We start from the raw sequence: 25189 nt of genomic DNA, 5'->3' as shown, positions 1-25189 counted from the left end.
TCATTTTTAAAGATGTGGATTATTTGATTATAATGGAGTCTATGGTTGACAGCCTTTCTGTAATTCTGAACTTTCTGGATAACAAATATCCGATAATGGGTCCTATACCTGTACAAATAACTAAAAAAACATTGAAAAATTGCAATTAATGTATATTACAATGTTGCTGAAAATTAGGTTTTATTTTATTAGGCAAAACATATTTTTTAGGTTGACATTCCCTTTAAGTTCAAATTAAGGGTGCCATTTATGATAATGTGCAAAAACTGTAACCAAATGCAGCTACACCACACATCCCCAGGCATTGCGATGTAAAAAAAAAAAACATACTTATCAAGCTGTGTACTCATTTTCAGTGACAGTGGTATATCTGTGTAAAAACCTTACATAAAAGTAAGAAGCCACTTGAGAAATCATGGTAGTTAGTTACTGAAATGACTGCCCAAACTTTATCTGATGCTTGAATTATTCCTATTGACTTTAAAAGATTACACAAGGTCTTAAGTGTAGTAAACTAAAATGCAGCATTCGGGTGGTCAACTGGAACACACACCTTGATAATTTTGTCATTTATGTTACACAGCTTTTTACACCCCCTAAGGGTTCAAGGAAAACTGGGCAACAACTCGTTTTTAGAAATAGATTGTCAGTCTGTCACTAATTTACTTTGGCACCACTTAAGCAGGCCTGCAAACTGTAGTTTGCTCCCAATTCAATTTTGGAGACCATGGCTATTAATGCTTTGGTTGCCATGGTTAGATACCAGTAACATTTACAGTGCTTGGGGGCAAAAAAAAAAAAATTTTGATCTGTGCAATGACCACTGGTTATATAAGGGTGATTATAAAATTGTATGACTAATTTAAAGTGTGTATACACATGCTACATGTATAGGCAGAAACAGGTTGATGTAAATTGATTATTTAAAATAGTACGCCCCCCCACCGAGGCACAAATACATTTTTTCCTCACTTATGAAAGAGATGAGAACATTAGACGTGGTCCCTTTTTAACCAGGTAACATCTAATAGACTGACCTAATAATCATTACTAGGGATGTAGCGAACTGCCGATTTGGTGTTCGCGAACACCGGCAAAAAATGCGAACGTTCGCGGACAGTTCGTGAACTTCGAACACCCGCTAAAATCGTTCGATTCGAACGATCGAAGGATTTTAATCATTCGATCGAAGGATTTTCATTCGAATCGAACGATCGAAGCCATTCGATCGAATGCTTTTCATTCGATCGAATGCTTATAATCGTTCGAACGAAGGGAAATCGTTCGAACGAAGGGAAATCGTTCGATTTTTAGCGGTCGAAGGAATTCGAATGGTCGAATGGTCGAACGACTTGTATTCGGATCGAACGCGAACTCAAAATGCGAACGTTCCCAAACATTCGCGAACATTCGGCAGACGCGAGCGAACTAGTTCGCAGCAGAACAGTTCGCTACATCCCTAATCATTACTAAAACACATCCCGAGTTAGTTACATTTCTCAGTTCTAACGCTTAGGGTTACCCTACCCTGATAGCTTAATTGGCTTTATGATAGGGTGACATATTCTCTTACAACCGATAGTTTTATTTGACTAGTCATAACACACTCAAAATGTTGTTTTATAGATTTAAAAGCACAATTTGTGTACATGTTTGTGCATTGGGGGAAGGAAGCTCTTCTAACCCTTAACTTTTTTTTATCAGTTTAACTGGAAGATGATAGTATCTATACTTCTTTCATATCCACTTAGCTTCAGAGTATATCACCTCTACAAGATATCTGTTATGCTGCCTTTCAATTTGAAGTGCGTTGTTTAAATATATAATTGGAATGGAGCTTAGAGGGAGTGATTAACTCAAAAGCTAATTTCTGTCACTGAGTCACCATATATAGGCTAATGGATCTAGCCCAGATTTTCCATCATATTTTTATATCATAAATTATTTCAAAATGAAGGAAGTGGGTGACTCTAAATTACCATGAGGCAGATGTCTAGTAATTACATTAAATCTGCTAATATACAAAAGAAAAAAACATATTATTCGGCAGCGACTTTCACACTTATGCCTGTTTTCTACAGCATTAAGATACAGACTAACTACGCTGCCATTTGGGGGGGGGGGGGTAGACAAATTCTGAAGGGAGGGGCATCAAACTTTAGACCTACTGGACCTACACAGTTTTTTTCATGCTGGCTCCTGGTGTCTGACCCATCCGGTGTCTCTATTGAGCCTGGGTACACCAAGGCCCAGTAAAGCCTGTTTGCCCTAGAGGGACCTGAACCTCTAGTGTTTAAGTCGGGATACTGGGGCCCCATGAATGAGAATAGTGAGTGGCAGGAACATAATTGTTTTAGTACTCTCTAGGAGAGTAGGACAGTGAGGGAAGATAGAAAACTTTGTGCTCCATCAAGGCTTGACTATGGTGAAGGGACCACAGAGGATAGGGTGTCAGGTTTAGATTCTTCTCCCTGACCACTCCACTGTGTGGGATCCCTTGTGAGGTACGTCTGCCTAGAGGGAATTGTACTGCCTTGACTACATCCTCAGGGAATGCACCTGCATCAACCTCTGATATACTGCATGAGCTTTGTGCCTATATTTATTTTGCAAATGCTTCTTTACTGAGGTAAGTAACCTGTGGATCATTTGTCTTTGACAAATAAACTATTTGTTCTGTTTGACTGCAAGAACATCCTGGCAGCCATTTCTTTATTGGTTTCTGCACAGTAGCCTGTGGGAGTTTTAGTTAAACTATACCACACCTTCATTTAATCCACTTTGCGAAGGCCTTAAGTGTTAGAGTCCAGTGTAACCCATGCTGTAGTATACTAGCTGGTTGTTAACCCTGTTGGCCTGCTACACAAGCAAAGGAAAATGTGGGTCCTCTTGGTGCTTCCAAAGTGTCACCTATTTTGCTCACATAAACAGAAGTCTCAAGTAATATTTCTTGCATCAGAGCCCCAAATCAACAAATGTTCTAACTTTCTGAGATAAAAATAGTGCATGGTTTTGACAGGCATCAACTCGAACAACTGAATTTTATTTTGCAAGTGATTAAAGACATGGCACATGAGTAGTAGCAGCAGCCCAGTTTGACTTCAATGGCGCATGCTCAATATGGATGTGTTTTTAGGAAAGGAGCCTGAAAGGTGGGGGGGTTGTAGGCTCATTTTGGAGCCCAGGTGCAAATCATACACCCAACTCCATCTGACCCTAGTTATATCACTGCTTACAGTGAAAGATTATGTGGAACGAGATGGTGCGCTTCAAGCCTATTACTTGATTTTCTCACCATGTAAAAAATTAAAATGAGGAGGGGGGGGGGAAACTGGTACAGTGTGAGGAGAATAAACCGGTCAAGAAATATTATCTTTGATTGGTTTGTTATTCCAACAGGATTGAAAATGATGCCTGTATTGTTGACACAAATATTTACAGTTCATAAGTAATTCAAATGTTAACACATATGAAAGCATACGTCAAAAAATAATAATTGCTCAATTGATTTTATCTTTTTTCATCTGTTCAGAATATTTTCCTTCATTCTAGGAAAGGGTCTTAATGGAGGATCTGTAAAATAAGAATACCTATAAGGATACACATAAATCATTTATCAAGATGCAGGCTTTACGGCTGCTTCCATAGGTCCTAAAATATAAAGTAGAATGATATAAGCTTTCAAAAATACATAACTTTTATTGAAACCAAGAAATACAATGCAACATCCACTGTGGCAATTGAAAAGTCTGAGACAAGAGACAACACAGGCAGACCTTAAGCTTACACTGCATAACTCTGGTCTGCTTGTTTCTTCCAAAAATACATTTAATAGAATCGTAAACCTGTGGGTAAGCCTTGTTTAATTACGGAGTGGTAGGAATGCAACAAATTGACTTTTTTGGAATTTGGCTGAATCCAAAATCCTTCATGATTTAGCCAAATTCTGAACTGAATCAAACCCTGATTTACACATGCAAATTAGGTCTAGGAATAGCTAAAGAGAACTGCCTGCAATGCAAGCAGTTAAAAATGTGTGTGATAAAAAGTCACGTCATTTTAAAGGAATTGTTCCGTGTAAAAATAAAAACTGTTTCTAATATAGTTAGTTAGCCAAAAATGTAATGTATAGAATAAAGGCTTAAGTGACTGGATATCTAACAGAACAGAACAGTACTTCCTTGTTTCAGCTCTCTAACTCTGAGTTAGTCAGTGACTTGAAAGGGGTGCCACATGGGACATAACTGTTCAGTGAGTTTGCAATTCATCCACAGCATGCAGGTCAGATTTAAAAGCAAACCTTTATGACCTATGTGGCCCCCCTCTCAAGTTACTGATTGGTTATTGCCTGGTAACCAATCAGTGGAAACCAAGAGAACTGCAAAGCATAAAGTAATGTTCTGTTAGACGTCCAGTCATTCCAGCCCTTTAAACTTACATTTTTGGCTAATTAACTATGTTAAAAACATTTTTTATTTTGCACAGCCTATCTATTTACCCAGTTTTAAAGTTTATACTGAACAATTGCTTTAAGGATTAAGATTTGCATAGATTTGTCTAAATCCTGCTGAAAAAGGAAGAATCCTGGATTCGGTGCATCCCTACTCAGTAGCCCTTTATAAAAACCAAACTGATTTTTTAATCTTTTAAATTATTGTTCCATTCTCTCATAATCCAAGAAATTTGACTATTTATTTTCAACAGTATAATGTAAATTACAGTGAATATACTAATGAACACTAGCAATATAATTTACTTCAGAACAGTGAAAACATATATTACAAAAAACTGATTTATTACATTTTAACTATGTTGTTAATCAATGTTAAATAAAGATTTTCACTGCAGCATACTTACTGATAAAATAAACTAAAAATCACGCTGAGATACAGAGCTGATCTGTAACACTTTCCTGAAGCATGAACCATCAGAAGAGGATCAATCCATGTTTCCTGTTCTTACTATCTTATTTCAAGCTCTCACAATTGTATACACTCTCCAACCCAGAGGGCAGAGGGTTGAGATAAATAGTAATTTTCCTTAGCTCAATAAAGATAGATCATTCACACTGTATCTGAGAAGGGCCTTTGCATGATTTACTGCACTGACTTCCCTAGTCACCTTTAGAAAAATAACTGTTTGGAGGAAGAAAATGTCACCCAAACATAACTTGCTTACAGCTTTATTGACTATTGAAAATGCTCAATTTCTATCTGGGGCTGAAATAAACTTTGGGGGGGGACTTCCCTGGGCAGCAAGCCTTTTGCAACTCATTGACTATATGAAGTACTATGATACAAAATCATGGAGGTTTTCAGTCCTAAGAAAATGCTTTTGTGGTATGTCCACAAATCTAGCCTGCACCATTATTTTTTTATTTAGAGGTTTACATGATTTCAAAGCAAGGACATTGATATGTATTAAACCATACATTAAAAGACTATAAACTTAGGGACCTATTTATCATACTGTGTAAAATTATTCACTCCAGAAAAAAACTATGTAATATAAATGGCAACATGTGTATTATTTTATACCACCTAATTTGAAGCCCCTATTTTACACCACTACAAACCTTGCACAATCCATTAAAATTCTAGCTGCAAGTAATTTCCAGGCAGATCTCTATATAACACTAAGGTTCCCATTTACTAGTAGTCGAATTTTGTTATTTTTCACAAATCTTGAAAAATGTGTAATTTTCCTATATTTCTAAAAAGCTCTAAAAATTCCCGATTTATTAAGTATAAAAAACACTAAAGCAAACCTATGCTAAGTAAAAATTGCTGGGGTCCTAAAGAAGTCAAAGTGAGCTGCACTGATCTTATTAGATGGCTCTTAATCAATTTAGAGGTTTTTGAAATTTTTCTGCAGACCTGAGGTTTTCTGGATAAGGGATCTCCATGCTTTAATTCTACTAAAAAATAATATAATTTTTAACTAACCTGAATAAGATTGTTTTGCCTTTAATGAGAATTCATTATATTTTAGTTGAGATCAAGTACAAGGTACTGTTATTGCAGAGAAAAAGGAAATCACTTTTTAAAAGTTTAATTATTTGATTATAATGGAGTCAATGGGAGACGGCCATCCCATAATTCAGAGCTATTTGGATAATGGGTTTCCAGATAACGGATCATATACCTGTACACAACATGATAAATTTGCTGTTGTTTACACAGTTTGATAATGTGTGGGGCAGATTTATCAAAGTGTGACAGAGCTCACCGCAGAAAAAAGTGTGATTATAAAATGGTGAATTCTTTCACCCATTGCTAAATAGTCTTAATAACTGCCCCATAGGTTTTAATAGAAAGTGAGTGAGTTATTCCATGGTAAACTCTAATTTCACACTTTCATAAATCTGCCTCATAATGTATTTGGATGTTCTTTTAAATGTTATGTAAAGTACAACCAAAATCAATTCAATACATTTTACTATTTTAGTCAAACTATGATAATAATGGTATTAATTTAAACCACAATTATGATTATTTAATGCACAGTTTTTCTATAGTAGAAGATTTGGCGCCGCCATTTTCAAAACCGTGCGTCACTTCCTCCCTGTGCTTCGTCTCTAGTTTTCATGCGCCTCTTCCTTGACCCTGTGACATAGCCAACATAGCGCACACTTCTCTGCACAGTGATAGAATATACATATATTACAGACCTCAGTCAGACAGTCCCCAACGCTGTGTATAATAAATTGCCCTCTGCTCCTCCGCTCGTTGCAAACTGTAAATTAAAGCCCCAACAAGTGGAGGAGCTTCAAAACTTCCACTAGGCAATGGGGAACATAAAATACGATTGGTGGGGGAGTAGATGCAGGCGGGGGCAGAGAGGTCAGGGATGACGAATGGGTAGACCGTGACCCAAAATTAATCTCTTCTCAGGGAAGACAGGAGATGATGTGCATGCGCAGGGCACCTCTCAGCTGAATTGCGCATGTGTGTGCCATGATTAGAAGGTTTTTTAGACTGCAGCATGGAAATCCGTTTCTGTGCAGCTTGCCACTTATTTGAAAATGGATTACAGCACAAGAATGAATGGAAAACGGAATGAAGAAATGCAATGCTGGTAAGTATATATACATTTTATGGCCAATAAATTGAAGCTTTATTTTATTTTTGACTTTCCTTCTCCTTTAACTTTCACCTATCTACAAATACGCCTCTAAAACTCCCATTCGAATGAATAGAAAGTGGGTGAGTTTTTCTCTTTGAAAAAAATCTACCCTTTTGTCATTCAGGTTTTATGCCATTTGAATATTATACAAAAGGGAAGCATTAAGTCTCAAACTCACCATATGCGTCAAGCATATGGCCATGCAACTGTGCTCTCAGTAATATCTATAGGTCAAGCAGTGAGAACAAATTGATAACAATGTTCTGTATATTCACATAAAAATTAGTCAGCCCATCTATTATCTACTATTACTATTATTTAGTAATAGTTAATATAAGTGGTCTGGATATACCGCAGTTTTGTGAACTAATCTTAATGCATTAATTATTACTATTTAGTAATAGCTAATATCCAGTGATCTGGCTATACAGCAGTTTTGTGAACTTGATGTATCTCACTGCATTGATTATTCAGTGTCTGAATTACTGATATACCAGCCTTACTAACCTAACATGCACAATCTCTGTCTGCTAGCATGGATAATAATATACCGTAGGATACTGTACACTGCAATTTGTTAATAGTTTCTAAAAGAAGTTGGAATAAAGGATGAACTCATAATCCACTCAATGGGGCATCTCTTGTGTTAAGAGCATTATGATCAGAGATCTCACTTAATTTGAGACTTTTATAAAAATAAATTGTCTGGCAAGCCTTGAAATAAGGCAATAGCTTCATCTGTATCTTGATGTGGTGTAATTATATTTTATTCACACCAGCATGTGCTCAGATCTGACTTAAAACATACAAATCCCAAAGATCAAAAGAAAACACATCAAATATCAAATTTAAGAAGTCTGAATAGTTCTAATATACAGTACATACAGTATACAGGAACCTGGGGAGCTAACACAGTAATATATACAACATATAAAAAATATAGATTAAATATTTTTATTTAATAATATAATCAGCCATAAAAGTTAATCAATTAAAAAAAAGATTAAATGGTCTCATAGAAACAAAAGTTATTCTCTATGCAGGGTTGGTGTGGGATGCTGCATTTCCTCCAATTTTTCACAACCAAAACTTTCACAGTGAAATCTCTCAGGGTTGTGACACTTAGCAAACCGCACGGTAGGATAGGAACCAAACAGCAGCTAGGCTGACCTGATAGGGAACTGAAGCCTGTCTTAGATGTGTGACTGCAAGACTGCGATTGGCTATCCCCCTCCTACTGTGCTTATTGCAGGGACCATTAGCACACGCCCACCCTTAATTTGAAACATGGACAGGGACAGTTACAGATCTATGGATAGCTCCCATAAAGGGGCATTTTTGCAGATGATTTTAATTTTTAGCCCCAAGTAAAACCATATATAATTCCTTGTTTCCTACAAAATAAGGTTTTTTAACATATCATATAAGTCTTCTTATCCAACCCAAAACTGAGCAAATAATATGTTACCTGTATTCCGCAACTTAAAGTGAGAAACAGATACCAGTAGTTACATCTTATCCAATACAATATATATTTCCCTTTGAAGAGTGTAAACAAGTGCCTGGAAAGGTCACTGAAATGCCCCACTCAATTAGAGGAACCTTAAAAGGCTGTGCATTTCTGAGGTAATGATTGGCTTTCCTGCCAAAAAGGTTAGTTCTTGAGGACCAAGTTGTACATCATTTACTGATAATGTTAAACACTCAATAGAGATTGACAAATTGGCAAATCAAAATGTGAGATTAGAGTTCACCATAAAAAAAAAACACTTTCTTTGCATTCCAATGGGATTTTTAGAAGTATATATTTATCAAATGATGAACTCCAACATTCACCCATTAATAAATACCTAAAGAGTCTATAAATCCTATAGGAATGAATATAAAGTTGATGAGTTTTTCTGTGGTGTGCTATAATCTCACTTTTTAATAAATCTGCCCATGAATGTCTTTTTCAGGATCCCAAACTGCAGGTGCTTGACACACATAACTAGGTTTGGTTAGCTTTGTACTTCTTAGTAGATGCACATTAATAACTCAGTTCACAAAATCAGCATTAAAGTAAGAACCAGTCTAGTCCAGAAGTCTATAAAAAGTACTATCACTCTAAAATACAAAACAATCAGTATTCATTTGGTAAAGTTGGATGTGCTGGGAAGCAACTGCACCACAATGGCCATAAACACATTACAACTTGCTCAGTACAAAACGGAGTACACAGAAGCATACTTGTTTAGAGCAAAACCTAAAAGGTATATTACTTGCTAAAAGTTTCCAATGATGATTACATGGAAAGGACAATGAATGATTGCATGGAATCTGCCATAATATAAATCAGTGTTAACAGGTCAACAACATAGCTAATTAAAAACAAATCATTTTCCATGAACAGAATATTTTAGTAGTTTGAGCCCAAATCATCTGAAACAATTCAAGATTGTGCTTCATTCCTAAATACCATGTTTCCTTCTAGATATTCACTGCAGGATAGAAGTAAGTTAGGTATGAGTAGTCTTGGGCGAATTTGACCTGTTTCGCTTCACCAGAAATTCGCCACCGCCGCAAGGCGAAATTGTTTTAGAAGCACGTCAATTTTTGTTGACGCACAACACAACAAGTCTATGGGCATCATTTCTGTGGCGAAACAAGTCGAAAAAATTTGCCCATCCCTAGGTATGAGTACTGTCGTTCATCATAGGCCCTTTCTGCAACAAAATCTGTACTTTTACTTATAAATAAACCAATAATTACAGAGATTCATGTCTCTGTTTTTATTCATCTACCTTGTATTGTGCAAACAGATAGCTTGATTAGTGTCGGCTCCATAAATAATATAGCATAACGCAGTAACATGGCTGAGCAGTTTAACTGGACAATCCACTTTATTAAGAATGTACAGGATAAATAGAATTAGCCTTGAACGTATCTGTCTGCAGATATCTGATAAAATAGGACTTACAATATATACATTGTAAAAAATAAAATTGTAGGAATCCTAAATTAATTTTCCCTGTAGAGAAATCATCAAAACACAAAACAGAGATGTCTAACACAGCACAATGCATCATTATTAAATAGGCCATAATACAGCACTCTAGTTTTACAGGTCAGGTATTGAAAAAGCTAACTATTGACTACTATTTACTAAAGTACTAGTGACTATTTGCTAAACTGAGCAATATACTGCACAGTAAATACAAAACAAAGTATATGTATAAAATACACAAACAACACAACTGACAGAATACAGGGAACCTTGTCAGGAGAGTTAATAAAGGGTTGATACATTTACACACTGTTGAAGGGCCCTGTTAGTACTATCTTTTAAATATTTTGTATACACAGTATGGGATCTATTATCCAGAAACCCATTATTCAGAAAACTTTGAATTACAGGACAGCCATCTTCCACAGACACTATTCTAAGCATATAATTAGGGTTGGGCGAATTTGACCCGTTTTGCTTTGCCAAAAATTCACCACCAGCGAATTGTCGCCGACGCCCATTAAAGTCTATGGGCGTAAAAAAAATTTTGTCGTGCGCCAAAAGTAATTTTGTTTTTATGCACGATGCCATACAAGTCTATGGGCATCATTTTCGCAGCGAAACAAGGCGAGAAAATTCACCCATCCCTTCATATAATTATTTTTTTTAAGAATGATTTAATTTTTCTCAGTAATAATATCCTATTGGGTTTATATAATGTTTAAATGTTTTATCTGGAAAAACCCAGGTTGCAAGCATTCTGGATAACAGTTTCCATATCTGCACTGGCACCCAGATTTTGGAATCTGTTAATGTTGGACACCACGTGGAATTGATTATGTGATTATGTGAATTATGTGATCTATTACCCAGAATGCTTAGGACCTGGAGTTTTCCATAGTGTTCAATAATTTGGATCCCCATGTCCTATTGTACAAGTACAAGGTACAAGGTACAAGGTCTATTATTACAGAGAAAAGGAATAGTTACAAATTTGAATTTTCTGCTTAAAAAGGAATATCAAAGACTTTCAGAGCTTTTGGATAACTGCTTTCTGGATAAGGAGTCCCATATACATACACAAAAAATACACTAATGTCTTTTTGCAGTCATCCATCATTCTACATTAAAAAGAGGGGGCCCCCGGTAACAGTGTCGGACTGGCCCACAGGGATACCAGGAAAAGTCCCGGTGGGCTCAGGTGTCAGTGGGCCCTCATGCTGCTAAACATTCGGCCTATTTCATGGTCATTCTCTATTTCCATGAGAAAAAGAGGCTAAATAGATGGAATAATGGATTATAGTATGTAAAGAAAAGAGACTAGGAGAATAGAGGTAGAGTGAGGAAAGGCAAAATAACAGTACTGAGAGTGGGCCCCTAGTCTAAGGTTTTTTGGTGGGCCCCTGGTCTAAGGTTTTTGGGTGGGCCCCTGGTGTTCCAGTCCGACACTGCACGGTAAATCAGTAAGTTTGGCATGCCCAACTGAGTCTTCAAGCTCATATATATCAGGGATAGCAAAACTTCAATCCACAGGCTGCTATTAACCTTTATCTTCCAGGATGCTACTGACAGCTGAGTTACATTACAACTCCAGACCCCCATAACAAATGAAAAAAAATGATTGATTTAAATTCCTGTATGTATACCAACATATAAACAACAGTTACACTTGCTGGCCTTTGTACTTTTATCAATGTTTCCTTTACCCTGGCCAGACCTGACAATTCTCTCACCTCCAATAACGCCACAAATCTTACCCTGATATTCCACTTATGTTACAAATTTCATATTTCAAGTCTCCCCAACATGTTCTAACTCACAAAAATATTAATCAAAGAAGAGCCCCTGCAGGACTGATGCAGAAATGGTAATGAGGAATAAGAAAACTCAGAATGCAAATAGAACAGTGTACAGTAAAATTACAGTAAAGAAGCTAGGCTACAAACACTAAATAATGCCATGAAAAACAAGATGGCAATATATGAGAGGACTTATTGGAACAGAAACATGAATCTGTCCAAGGGCAGCAACAGATTGTTTTGCTTTGTTTTGCTGCCCTCTAGCACAGTAATAGTTAAGCTGCAAGAAAATAAAGGAATGGATGATAGCAGGAACTGAAGATGTATAATTACAAATACAATAACAACAATTACAATAAGAAAGGATCAATGCAAAGTGACCTGGAATAAAATAAATGAGTAATGCGGCCCTGGCTAATTGTATTTAAAGAACAGGTAATGTAAAAGATTATGCTTAGATTGCATCACAGAAGCTGATACGCAGCTACACCATGCAGTTAAACATTCATTTAGCTATAAACAGAAACATTTATCATAATATATAAGGCAGCATTTGCTAGTGTATATACCCAATAAAAAATAACCAGACTCACTAATGGTATGAGGGAAGTGTGTGACAACAATTGGTAAATGTTAGCAGGGATTGGTGTAAGAGATATATAGCGAGAATAAAAAGGAGACATTGAAGTGTGTGACAGGAACGTGTGTAGAAGGAATGGGACAGATGGGATCAATAAATAAATATAAAGCTGACAGAAAAGCAAACTGAAAGGAAAAAAAATCACAATTACTAAGATGCAGTCACGTGTTTAGCAGGTATTGTAAGAATGTACTATAACATGCAATTTGAGAAACAATAAGTGACTACAAAAAAAAACATAATAAAAAGGTAAGGTGCACAGTAACAGGAAATAGATAAGATTGTGAGAGAGGTGAGACCTGGGGTGAGATAAGTGTGGGGAGTGAAATTGTTAGAATTAGTGATGGGTGAATAAATTCGTCAGGCGCATATTTTGACGCCCATTGACTTCAATTTGTTTGCAAATTTTTCGCTGTCTCACGGATTTCATGCGTAAATTCCCAAATTTTCCCGCGAAATGGAACAAATTCGCCCATCTCTAGTTAGAATCTGAAGATACAGAGAAACAATTCTGTGTTAAAGAAGGGAATTAATGAAAGGTGTGCTACTAGCACAGGTTCTCGGGTGCACAAAAAAACTGGACAGATGCTGGTTACAGAGAATGGACCTTTTCCGCACAAGCACATAGAAAAACGGGAATTGCAAGTTGTAAATCACAAACACAGCAGTTCTGAGAATGAGAAGTTAAGGTAGAGTACTTGAAGTATAAAGATGAGAAAACTGGGAAAAGTCTGGGGCTAGATTAAAAGCATTTGGATACAAAGGGCTATAGACTATAGATAGAAAGGTACTTATGGATCCAAAGAAATACTGTAGTGAGAAAGTTGCTGGCAGTTCTTTAGGATTTAGGAAAAGGAATACATGGATAGGAGGGAATGGAGAAGAATGGAAAGAGAACTGATGTGTTTGTGATAAAGTAGAAAGGTATTTGAATGCAAGGTTGAGACATGAGTGCAGGTGGTAAAGAGGATACTGTAAGTATTTCTTTAATACAAGGAATGCACGGGTGGAAAGTATTGAATATGAAAGACGCAGAATGATTGGAAAGGTGGAGCGAGGAGGTGCAATATGCGGCTGCAAGGAGACAGACGGAATGACGAGGTGCATAGTAATTTCAGGCTCAGGAGGTTCAGGTATGGGAGTGCCAGGATGGTACCTGTGATTGAGAGCAGGACAGTGAGCGCCGCGCCGAGTATCCAGCACAGATGACGGTGCAGGTGAGTAGCAGCGGAAACCCCCCGCATGGTGTCTGCTTAGAGCTAAGAAAGATTCTACGGGGCTCGGTGCAAAGCTGCCGGCTCTTCCACACACACGCACTGACACTCCGCGCTCTGCTCACTCTCTCCCAGCATCAGAGCCCGCCCGCCTCGCTGTCATTGGCTGAAATCTGCTGGGGAACACAGACACCTGTCACCAGAGCCGGACTGGGAGCAAAAAGCAGCCCGGGCAAAAAACAAACAAAGCAGCCCACATGTAAACACACACACACAAAGAGACACACAAATGCAGAGAGACACAGAGACACACACACACAGACACAGACACACAAAAATACATAAACACAGAAAGACACACAGACACACACAGAGACACACAAACACAGAGAGACACACACAGACACACAAACACAGAGAGACACACACACAGAGAGACAAACACACACACACAAAGAGACACACAAACACAGAGACACAGAGAGACACAAACACATACACAGAGACACAAACACATACACAGAGACACACACACACACAGAGACACAAACACACAGAAAAACACAAACACAGAGAGACACACAAACACAGAGACACACACACAGAGACACAAACACACAGAAAGACACAAACACAGAGAGACACACAGACACAGAGAGACACACAGACACACACAGAGACACACAAACACAGAGAGACACACACACAAAAACACAAACACAGAGAGACACACACACACACAGACACCCCTACCTCCCCCTACCTCTCCTAGGAGCTTCGTGAAACAGCACGGGAACTCTGACACCTCCCAACCCGTCTGCTGGCCAAACACCTTTGCCTTTCCCTGACTGATCTTAGGAGGAGGGAGGAGGAACACGCAGCTGCTTGGTGTGTGTGTGAAGGAGAAGCACAGCGTGCATGCATTAAGTCTCTCTACCCCTGCCCAGATGCCGCAAATCAGAAGCAGCCCGTTTTCAAAGGTAAATGGAGCGGCCCTTCGGAAATTGCCTTAACTGACAGATTGTCAGTTTGGGCCTGCCTGTCACTGCTCTGCAGCCTGTTACGCAGGCACTCGGGCACAGTTCACCCGGCAAGGTAAGGCAGGAGGAATAGAAGGTTGCGTGTGGCCCAGGGAGTACGGATGGAGCATCTCTGAGACAAGCATACCCTTGGGATTACAGCATTGGTAGTGCCACGCAAGTGAATGGGGGGGGGGCAAATGGTTACCGCACTCAGTAACTGGAGTCATGGAGAGTCTGGCTAGATGAGAGGCTTGGAGCAGAAATATTTTAGGACCTAGAAAATGGAGGGAAAAAAAGTACAGTATTTCTTTTCTGGGAAATCAGTGGCAGCTTTACCTTTAGCAGTGACCACAATTAATATTGCTTTAGTGCTTTTATTTTATTTTTTTTGCAATATCATTTTTATTGATTTCCAAAGAGGAAAAAAAAAAATGGGGATACAGAAAAGAAGAAATAAAGGGGGGGTTAAGAGGTCTATATCCAAAGTACACAACAGTCAAATATTTTTCGGTGTTTTTACATGTTAATACAGTACAATGCATTATCAGATAGGTGATATCACCAGTAAAATATTGCAGGATACAGAACACAAAACACAACCTGTTTAATTCTATACCCATGATATCCTAGTGTTGGAGGTATTGTGACTCTTAGGGAGGGGACCAACTCTCCAGGAAGTTTTATGGTTTCAATCCCTTCTCTATCATGACTCCATTAAGTGTTTGTATTTGTCCGTATCTCTAAACAGTAGCCATCTCAACCATGTGTCTCTCTATACTTGGAGTGTTGCTTACTTGAAAAGGTGGATAGCTCCTCAAATGTAGCTATTTCATTCACTTTTCCAGCCCATTCCTTAGCGGACGGTGGGCTGGAGGACTTCTGTGGAATGAGTATCTTAGCGGCATTAAGTAGGTGCCTCTCCAGGGTGGTGTCTGGGACTCCCTCCTCATTCTCAACCTTCCAAAATAATAGGACTCGAGCAGGTGATTCAAATAGTTTCTTCCCCAAGATTCTAGAGCTGAGTTGTAGAATCATTGCCCAATATTCCGCCAGATTGGGACATTCCCAAAAAATATGAAGAAGGGAGCCTGTATTGGCTTTGCATCTCCAACATATATTACTTACAGCAGGGTAAATTTGGTTCAGCTTAAGGGGTGTCTAATACCATCTGCACAGGATTTTATAGTTTAGGTCTTGGATTTTACAACATCTAGAACTAAACATTAGATTAGCTATTCCCTTACTACATTCATCTTCTGAAATTTCCAGACCTAGGTCCCTTATCCATGCTTTTACGAATGGCAATTGCTTCTTCTCAGCTTTTAGACCTAACAGATCGTATACAAGTGATATCGTATGTTTCGGAGGGCTAGCTTTATTGTATAGATTTTCGAATGGGGTAAGTTGCCTGCCCAAGGTTTTAGTACCACGCAAATAGATGTAGAAATGTTAAAGCTGATAATATTTATATACCTGCAGGACCTCGTTGGGTCTGACTTGCCTAAGTAGATCTAAGCTAGCAAGTACGCCTCTCTCCATCACATGTGTAGTGGCGTAAGTGGAGAGCGAAAGGACGTAACTTTGGGGTTTCCTTTCATCAGGTCCCATGCCTTCATTGTGCTTTTAAGAAGTGGGTGTGAGTTATTCTTTGGTGATTGCTATCTATCCAGGGCAAGTGTATAAGGTGTGTGCCGATTGTTTTTCGATTTCAACCCAACCTTTTATTATCAAAATGGTAAGTCCAATCTAAGATCCGATTAAGTAATACTGCTTTAAGATAACGTGCACAATCTGGGAGAGCTAAACCACCTTCAACTTTTTTTTGTACAAAATAGCTGTACTATCCTTGGGTGTCGTTCATTCCATATGAATTTTATAATGGAGGATTGGAAAGTCCTCAGCGAGTTTTGGGGATAGGAAAGTGGGACACATTGGAATAAATATAGCAATCGTGGCATAACATTCATTTTGATGACATTAATTCGGCCCACCCAAGACATAGTCTATTTAGACCAGGTTTGTAGGTCTTTAGCTAAAATGGTGTGCAGTTTCTTACAATTGACTTCTACCCACTTGTCATAATCTTTTGTGATCACAATACCTAAATAAATTAGTTGTTTGTTCGCCCAGCTATATACAAAGTTCTTGGAAATCCCCTCAATCATGTGTGGATGGATGGATACATTCAGCGCTAAGGACTTGGTATAATTAATCTTAAAGTTACTTAATTTCCCAAATAATTCAAATAGATTATTCAGATTAGGAATGGAGATTAAGGGATTTGTTAGAAAAAAAGCAAATTGTCTGCGTATGCTGCCACTTTTTGCTGTCTATCCTTGATATTAACTCCAGAAATGTCTGGGTGAGATCGAATGTGTATAAGAAGGGGTTCAAGGGCGAGAGTGAACAAGATGGGTGAGAGAGTGCATTCTTGTCGGGTACCATTTTTGACAGTTATATAATCCGAAAGCACCCCATTTACCCTTACCCTGGCTACAGGACCATTGTATTAGGATTGGATCCATTTGCTAACTCGAACACTAAATCCAAATTTTGTGAGGCATGTGAACATATAAATCCAGTTCATCCTGTCAAAGGCCTTTCAACGTCTGTCGACAGAAGCATGAGGGGGAATGTTTTTATTTTTTTTGCACAGTGAAGTATGTTAATAAATGTATTGGTATCTCTTGGGAGCGAATTTGGGGCGTTTCGATTCGCCGAAAAATTTGTGCATTTCCTGCGAAATTCAAAAAATGGCACCGGAGTCTAGTTTTTGACGCAGGCATCCATTTTTTGGCATCCAAAAAACAGACGCCGGCGTCCATTTTTTTTTTTTTTTTACGCCGGCGAATTTTAATAGCCTATGGTGTATGCGTCTGGTCCTGGGCTTTTGCTTGTAGTGTCTGCTTCTAAGGTCAGTTGTCGTGCTGAGCTTAGTTGAGGGATAGTCACAGTTGAGAAATTTATCTATAGCTTCAGTGTGGGATGTGCCATCGATTGTTGACGGGGAGCTGATCTGGTATAGATCAGAGTAGTACCTATGGAATTCTTGTGCTATGTGGGGGCTGTGATGCAATAAACTACCTTTTTTAGATTGTAAGCTATGAATGTGGTTTCTAGTAACTTGTGCACGTAAGAGTCGTGCAAGCAATTTGCCACACTTGTCCTCATGTTCATAGTACCGGTGTCTCATTCTCAAGATAACCTTCTCAGTGAAGAGAAGTCTGCTTTCAAAGAGACAGATAAAGATATAGAGGTATGATCTGACCATGAACGAGTGAATATTTCAACCTTACCCAGATCGCCAAGGTGATGCTGGGACAAAAATAATCAATTTTGGTATATAGGCAGGGCCGGAACTAGGGTTAGGCAGAAGAGGCACGTGCCTAGGGCGCAAAGGTAGAGGGGCGCAGGCACTTACCTCTTCCGACGCCTTCCCCTAGTTCCAGAAGCAGTGGTAGCAGTTTTTCTCTCCCCTGTGCACTTGTGCACCCTGATGCATGCGCACTTGTGCTTCCTTGGCGCATGCGCACTTGCGCCTTCTAGGAGCATGCGCACTTGAGCGTCGCGTCCTAGGCGCATGCGCAAACGATGGGGGGGCGGAGTAGTCACTGGGTTGCCTAGGGCAGCCGGCCGACTTGGCCCGGCACTGTATATAGGTCATATCTAACGGAGTAGAAAGTATAGTCCCTTTATTTTAGTTTGGCAAGGCGCCATGCGTCAACTACCTGCAGTCGATGTAAATCTTTTGTGATATTGCTAATAAGATTCGTAACTATGCTAGCTATGCCTTTAGAGTAGTCAATAGCAGGATCAAGAGGGACGGTGTCCCCACCCAGGATTAAAAGACCCTCTGTGAAGCCCAAGAGAGCTTCAGTCATAGTATGGAATGTTACATCCTGATGTTCATTGGGCAGGTATATATTTGCAAAGGTAAGTTTATAAGTGCCTAGAGTACCTTTAACAAAGACAAATCTACCATTAGGGTCTTTTTTGTGGAGAGGACTTTAAAGTTGAAATTCCTTCCAAATAAAATGGCGACCCCTTTGGTTTTATTTCTTTGGGGTTTGCTACTGTGTGTTTCTGGAAAGTATTTATTTTTTTTCTGACGAAATCTTAAAATGAGTTTCTTGTATAAAAGCCACCTGAGCTTTCAGGTGTTTTAACTCTGCACTAAGCAGGATACGTTTCTTGGGAGAATTAAGGCCATTTGCATTTAGGCTGATTACGTTTATTTTGGGTATTACCCGCTTTAGTCACTGAACGTTGTTGCGTCTGCATTATGTTGTGTACTGTTGGTAGACCTGCCAAAGATTACTAGTGGAGAGCGTAAGGAGAGGAAGCGGAGAATAAAGGAAGACTAAAGAGGGGGACAGGGAAGGGAGAGAAGAAAAAAAAGGGGGGGGGGTCGAGAAGTAGAGGGTGGAAGTAGGAACCTAGGGGAAAGGAGAGGGGGGAAGGACTGAGGGAATAGAGGAAATAGCAAGTGAGAGTGAAGGGGGAACGATATAGACAGATGGAGGGAAACAGAGAGGGGGAGTAAGTCTCCCTATGAAAGGTTGATACGCTCTTACTAATGAAGGTACGTCAGGCCGTTACCTCCAATTAGTTAAGTACACATGAAGAGCGTGAGGGGAGGGTGAGTGTTTGAGAGCAAACTGACCTAGGTGTTGCTCCAGCACACTGCAATGTCAAATACCTGCACATTGTTTAGATCTGAGCAGAGGAGGATTGCAAATAAGAGCTTGCTCGGGCTGTGCTGCCAGTACCTCAATATTAAACCCTTGTATGTCAAAACCGCTCGTAAAGATGAGCGAACTTGTATAGAGCAAAACATGGAAAACACTTCAAGCATTTATATATAAATATCAAAGAGGAGGATAGAAAAGGGGAAAAAAAGGAAAACACTGTAAGAGCAAAATATTCAACCTCGTTCAATATTATAGCATGGTTAGCTTTACATTAGCCCTGAGGTTTCCGTTTTGTGAGAAAAATCAGGAATATTAGCAAATATTTCACCCTCAGGGCTGATTTCCCAATCCAACACTGGCCCTATCTGCAGTGTTCCCATAAAGGAGTGGGCACAACCATAGTGTGGGTAAAATGAGTGAGTCATACCTGTGGAAAACTTCCATTAAAAAAAAACCTCTAAGTGTACTAGTGCTTTTATCATTCTTTTCTATAAAATCTTTAACTGCTGTCTGGTTATAGTTGTGTGTCCAAATTCAAATGTTCTCCTTATAGACAAAATCAGGGGTGTAACTAAAGAGGAAGCAGACCCTGCGGTTGTAGGGTAGCCCAGGAGGTGTAGGGGCCCCATGAGGTCATAATTCATATACATTTTCAATAAATGTTGATAAAATAAGTCAACCTCTAAACATTTCAGGGACCTGAAAATTTGTTTGTTGTGGGGCCCAGTAATATCTAGCCACTATGCCAAATCTAAAGTATTAATCAATTAGGCCACATTTCCTCTAAGCACTATTCATTACTGGCTGTCATGTTGCAGTTACCTGGCAGTACTCCAGAAATAATGTATATTTGCTCATTTGGCCACCAAGCTGATGGGCCAAATATGGCACATAGGATTGTTTGTCCCTGAGCCAACAGTCAGATTAATAATAGTGGTTAATGCAGACACGTTGTACAATGCTGATTGCCTGGTGCATTACTTCTCTGATGCCAGATACATTGCTGATAACTGGATAAATATCTATCAGATAGGTCATCATTCTGGCCTCCTGCACTAGCCAAGATATTTCCAGCTCCTTACTAAAGCCAAGTCAGCAGCTAATGTTGGCCAGTACACAGACAGCTTCAGTCTAGTACAATTTATTGTATATTGTTATTGTTAGCAGTTGAATCACTGAGTGACCAGTAATATTATTCTATGCAGTGGCTTGACTAGATACAGTATACAGTAACTGGGTCCCAATGCATGCCCCTTTCACCTCTCCACCCTCCTGCAATGTTCTTTCTAAGCCAGTGGTTCACGAACTTTGGCACTAGTTGCCTAAATGGGTCCTTAATGAATAATAGTCTACTATTCAATGTGGAACTATAGTAGTGCGATTTCTATGCCTTTTTTCATTTACGAGTTCACTTTGGGTTCACACGCTTCTGAATACACTGAAAGCCTTATAGGCACACAAATATTTTCTATGAACTTGCCATCCATAACTTTGAACTTTAGACAATACTTTTTATGCAGGATATACTGTAATAGCAAGACTATTACTACACACCATTGTTTCTCTTAGTCTCTGTCCCAGGGTTTTGCCTAGCATCTCAAATGACTTTGAACAAAGGCTTGTAAGTAGTGACTACACATTTAAAGCGGACCTGTCACCCAGACATAAAGAGCTGTATAATAAAAGTCCTTTTCAAATTAAACCTGAAAACCCAATTCATTTTTTTTATTAAAGCATTCATACAATTGTAAACTCATTTAAAAATCCAGCTGTCAATCAAATATTGTCGGCCTCTCCGTTATGCCTTAGGCATAGAGGTGGGGCAGGGAATTACTTTCACTTTCCATTGAGCACTTCCTAGATGTCACTGCTCTCCCGACATTCTCCCTCTTTACCATTTAATTGTGTACAAGCAAGATGTTGAGATTATGCAAAGTTAGCCTTAATAACAATGTCCACAAAATGGCTCCTGCTTGCTATAATTATGAATTCCCAGACTGAAGGAAACAATATTCAATTAATTTATATAGTGTAATTAAAGTTTAATTTGCTTGACGAACATGATAAAATAGGATTTGTAATCATTTTTTTCGGGTGACAGGTCCCCATTAAGAATTGGATAGTCCTGTATCACCTTCAGTAACCAGTTTCCTTAGCCATCTGTCATGCCATTTTATATTCCAAGATAAAAGTAAGCATAACAGCTAATAACCTGCAGACCAGGGGCACTAGAAAAGTTATCTTGCCCACATATACTGGGTTTATGGCCTATCTCTGGTTCTTGGCTGTCTTATTTTGTCACGACTGGATATAAAGGCCTCCTCACAATTGCTTCCACTGGCGGGTCACATGGGTAGGAGATTCAAATTGCTTTTAAACTCTTTGGCCAGTCCCCACAGATTTTTGCTGCACTAGGCCTGCACACAAATCTGGGCCTGCATCTTGCTACATTGTGTTTTAATACAGAAAGTTCAACTGTGATACTGTGCTCTCCCCCCCCTTTCATACTCTGCTCATTGTTTGCCCTACACTGACCTGACCCTCTATGAGAGGTGTTTAGGGGGGACATTAGTCAGGGCCATGTCCCCACAGGGGTTAGGTAGCACAAATTTCCATAAGTTGCGTAAGCTTAATAAAAATTTGGATCTTTGTTACAGAGGCGGCTCACCTTTAAGTTAACTTTTAGTATGTTATAGAATGACCAAGTCTAATCAACTTTTCAATTTGCCTTCATTATTTTTTTATTCTTATATCTTCTTATGATTCTTTCAAGCTTTGAAATGGGAGTCACTGACCCTAACTAAAAACAAATATTCTGTAAAGCTACACATTTATTGTTATTACTACATTTGATTACCCGGCCTTTCTATTCAGGTCCTCTCCTTTTCATATTCCAGTTTCTTATTCAAATCAATGTGAGGTTACATAGTTCGGGATGAAAAAGGGTTGAAAAAAATAGGTTTGAAAAAAGACAAAGTCCATCAAGCTTGCTAGGCTAATTTGGACCCTAGTAACCAGATTGCTGAAATTGCAAACTGGAGAACTGCTGAATAAAAAGCTTAACTCCAAATAAGAAATGAAAACCAATTGCAAATTGTCTCAGAATATCACTCTTTACATCATAGTAATCGTTCACTAAAAGGCGAACAACCCCTTTAAAAGCATTTGTAGAAACGTACATAACATACAGTATGTATAAAGCAATGATTTTGCAGAGCAGCTTCACGGGAGCAAGCAGGTGTATATGGTATAAATTCAGGGCAATCACCACTGACCCCCAATGAACTGACTGACTATACAATTATTTACATTAATGAATGAATGTACAGTATTTATATAAACTACTTATTACAGAGTAACATCATCTGTTTATATTGTGATTTATTTATTTCATTTTATACAACTTCACAAACTTTTTAGCAGTAGAATGACTGATCCCCAGAGAAAGATCATTTGGCCCCTAAACCTTCAGAACAAGACATTTTCCATGATAATGTATTGCAGCTGCTTGTACAGGGCCTCAATATTTCTGAGTATGCAAGTACAGTAAGCGTGAGAATGCATCTGTGGGTGTGCATGTTAGTGTGAGTGTATGTATACTAGTGCGTATCTGAATGACCTATGATATAATAAAATGATGTAACAGACAACACCTTTTTCCTGTGGTAATGTATGTTAGAGGGTGATATCTAAGAATAGTGATGGGCATGAATTCGCTCCGAAATTTCCGCATTTCGCCACCGGCGAAATAAATTCACGAATCTCCCACAAACTTTCGAATTGCTCGATTTTTTAGTGAAAACGTTCGAATTGCTTGTTTTTTTTCGTGAAAACCTTCAAATTGCTAGATTTCTCCATGAAAACATTCGAATTGCTCAATTTTTTGTGAAAACGTTCAAATTGCTAGATTTTAGTAAAAACGTTCAAATTGCTCGATTTTTTCGTGAAAACGTTCGAATTGCACCATTTTTTCGTGAAACTTTTGAATCTTACTATTTTTTGTGAACCCGTTCGAATTTCACGATTTTTTCATTAACTTTCTGATTTCACGATTTTTCCTGAATTTTTCGGGAAATTTGCAAATTACTTGCCAAGTAATGCAGACACTATGAACTATGGAAACTGATTCAGTATAACAGAGAAAATGTGTCCCCACCCTCACCTCACCGTTTTGCTACCGTTTTAAAAGTGTTGTTTACGTTTATATCCTGCTGAACTCTTCCCTCCTTCCAGTTTAGCAGCAGCAGAACAAGATAACTCCATTGTTTTTAAATACATTGTGCCCCTGGGTGCAGAATCAGGAATGTGGGAATAACCTCCATTGTTCCTGTATCACCTATATAGTATAAGAGAAATGGATCTGATTTCCAAGAATATAATTATATTATCTGTAGGTATGCTATACCTTTCAGAAAAAGTTAAAAGAACACTAAGGTGTATATTTACTCACTTTATTAAAAAAAACAACCAAACTCCCAAACCCAAATTCCATTTATTTAGCAATAATTTTTCTAGAAAAAAAATCAGTATTAAAAAACTGTGACAAAATTGAGCGTCAATTCGAATGGCGCAACTTTTTTGAATTGACACTCTGAAAACTCTGACTTTTTCGAGTTGTCGCCCAAAACCAGCGCAAACAGCTCAAAACTTTCAAGAATTCAAGTTTTTTCCCCTTAAAAACTCGACTAAAAAAATGTGAGTTTTAGTAAATAACCCACTAAAAGTCCAGGGAATTCTGTGAATCACTCATGTATTATAAGGGATAATGTAGATACTATAAATTATAAGGATATTAGCTGTCACTGAGGAGTTATGTGAGCATGTGAAGGGATATGGCCACAGGCTAAGTTATACAGGTAATGGAACTATGAGTATCACTCATGCATTTTAAGAAATAATAATGCTAGAGCCACTCTTTGAAGGTATGTCACTTTCTGCTGACCTGACTGGTAAGTTAATAACATTAAAGGAGAACTAAAGCCTAACTAAAGAAGTAGGCTAGAAATATTGTACATTATGTTTTGGGCTTCTGTACCAGCCCAAGGCAACCACAGCCCTTTAGCAGGCAAGATCTGTGCATCCAAAAATGCCCTAATACCACCCCATCTTCTTTTCTGCTGATTCACTGCACATGCTCTGTGCTGCTGTCACTTACTGAGCTTAGGTCCCACCCACAATATACAGTACACATAGAATAGAAATGTCACAATATAAGGCTGATTATTAATTAATTAATGCAGATAATTACTACATGGCAGCACAGTGCAACTAGCATCAGAATATTCTGCCTTGTAGCATCAGCTTATATTAGACAAAGCTCATTTTCTGCTTGATAATTTGCAACAACCCTAAGTTTAGCTTCTCAACAGCTGCTCAGAGCTCACTCAGCATATGAGTGTCGCACGACACTTTCCAAGATGGTGACTCCCTGTGACAAGTTTGAAATCCTGGATCATTGCTGCTGTTGAGAAGTTGAAATTTTAGGTTCATGCAATAAGGTCATTATATAAAATATAGCATTTTTTTAGCCATTTTAATTTTTAGGGTTTAGATCTCCTTTAAGAGACTATTGGTGCCTATAATGCAGTACAATTTTTGGAAGGGGGAATGCCCCAGGAGAGGTTATTTAAGGGGGAGTATAGTGAGTCCCTTCCTCTTTGGCTGATAAGAAAAGGGATACTTGGCAATTAGTCTAGGGTGCAGGGCTGCAAA

At 38.5% G+C, this 25189-nt stretch overlaps 1 protein-coding gene across 3 annotated transcripts in view; it reads right to left on the bottom strand.

The window, feature by feature from the left end:
- Positions 1-14606, bottom strand: part of LOC108697224 (opioid-binding protein/cell adhesion molecule homolog) — a 591521-nt gene extending 576915 nt beyond the window's left edge. The window contains exons 1-2 of one of the 3 annotated variants that reach the window (XM_041571289.1): positions 14528-14606; positions 13707-13937 (exon numbers count right to left, since the gene is read on the bottom strand). In XM_041571289.1, coding sequence (XP_041427223.1) covers positions 13707-13794 — 88 coding nt within the window. In that variant the 5' untranslated portion in view covers positions 13795-13937; positions 14528-14606. Of the gene's footprint in view, positions 1-13706; positions 14001-14527 lie in introns of those variants that run through there. The other 2 variants (XM_041571290.1, XM_041571291.1) reach the window with 2 other exon arrangements.
- Between the last annotated feature and the right edge of the window lie 10583 nt (positions 14607-25189).

This window comes from Xenopus laevis, chromosome 7S (assembly GCF_017654675.1).
Source record: "Xenopus laevis strain J_2021 chromosome 7S, Xenopus_laevis_v10.1, whole genome shotgun sequence".
Lineage (NCBI taxonomy): Eukaryota > Metazoa > Chordata > Amphibia > Anura > Pipidae > Xenopus > Xenopus laevis.
The sequence above is the reverse complement of the archived record's forward strand: the minus strand, read 5'-3'. Positions and strand labels throughout refer to the sequence as shown.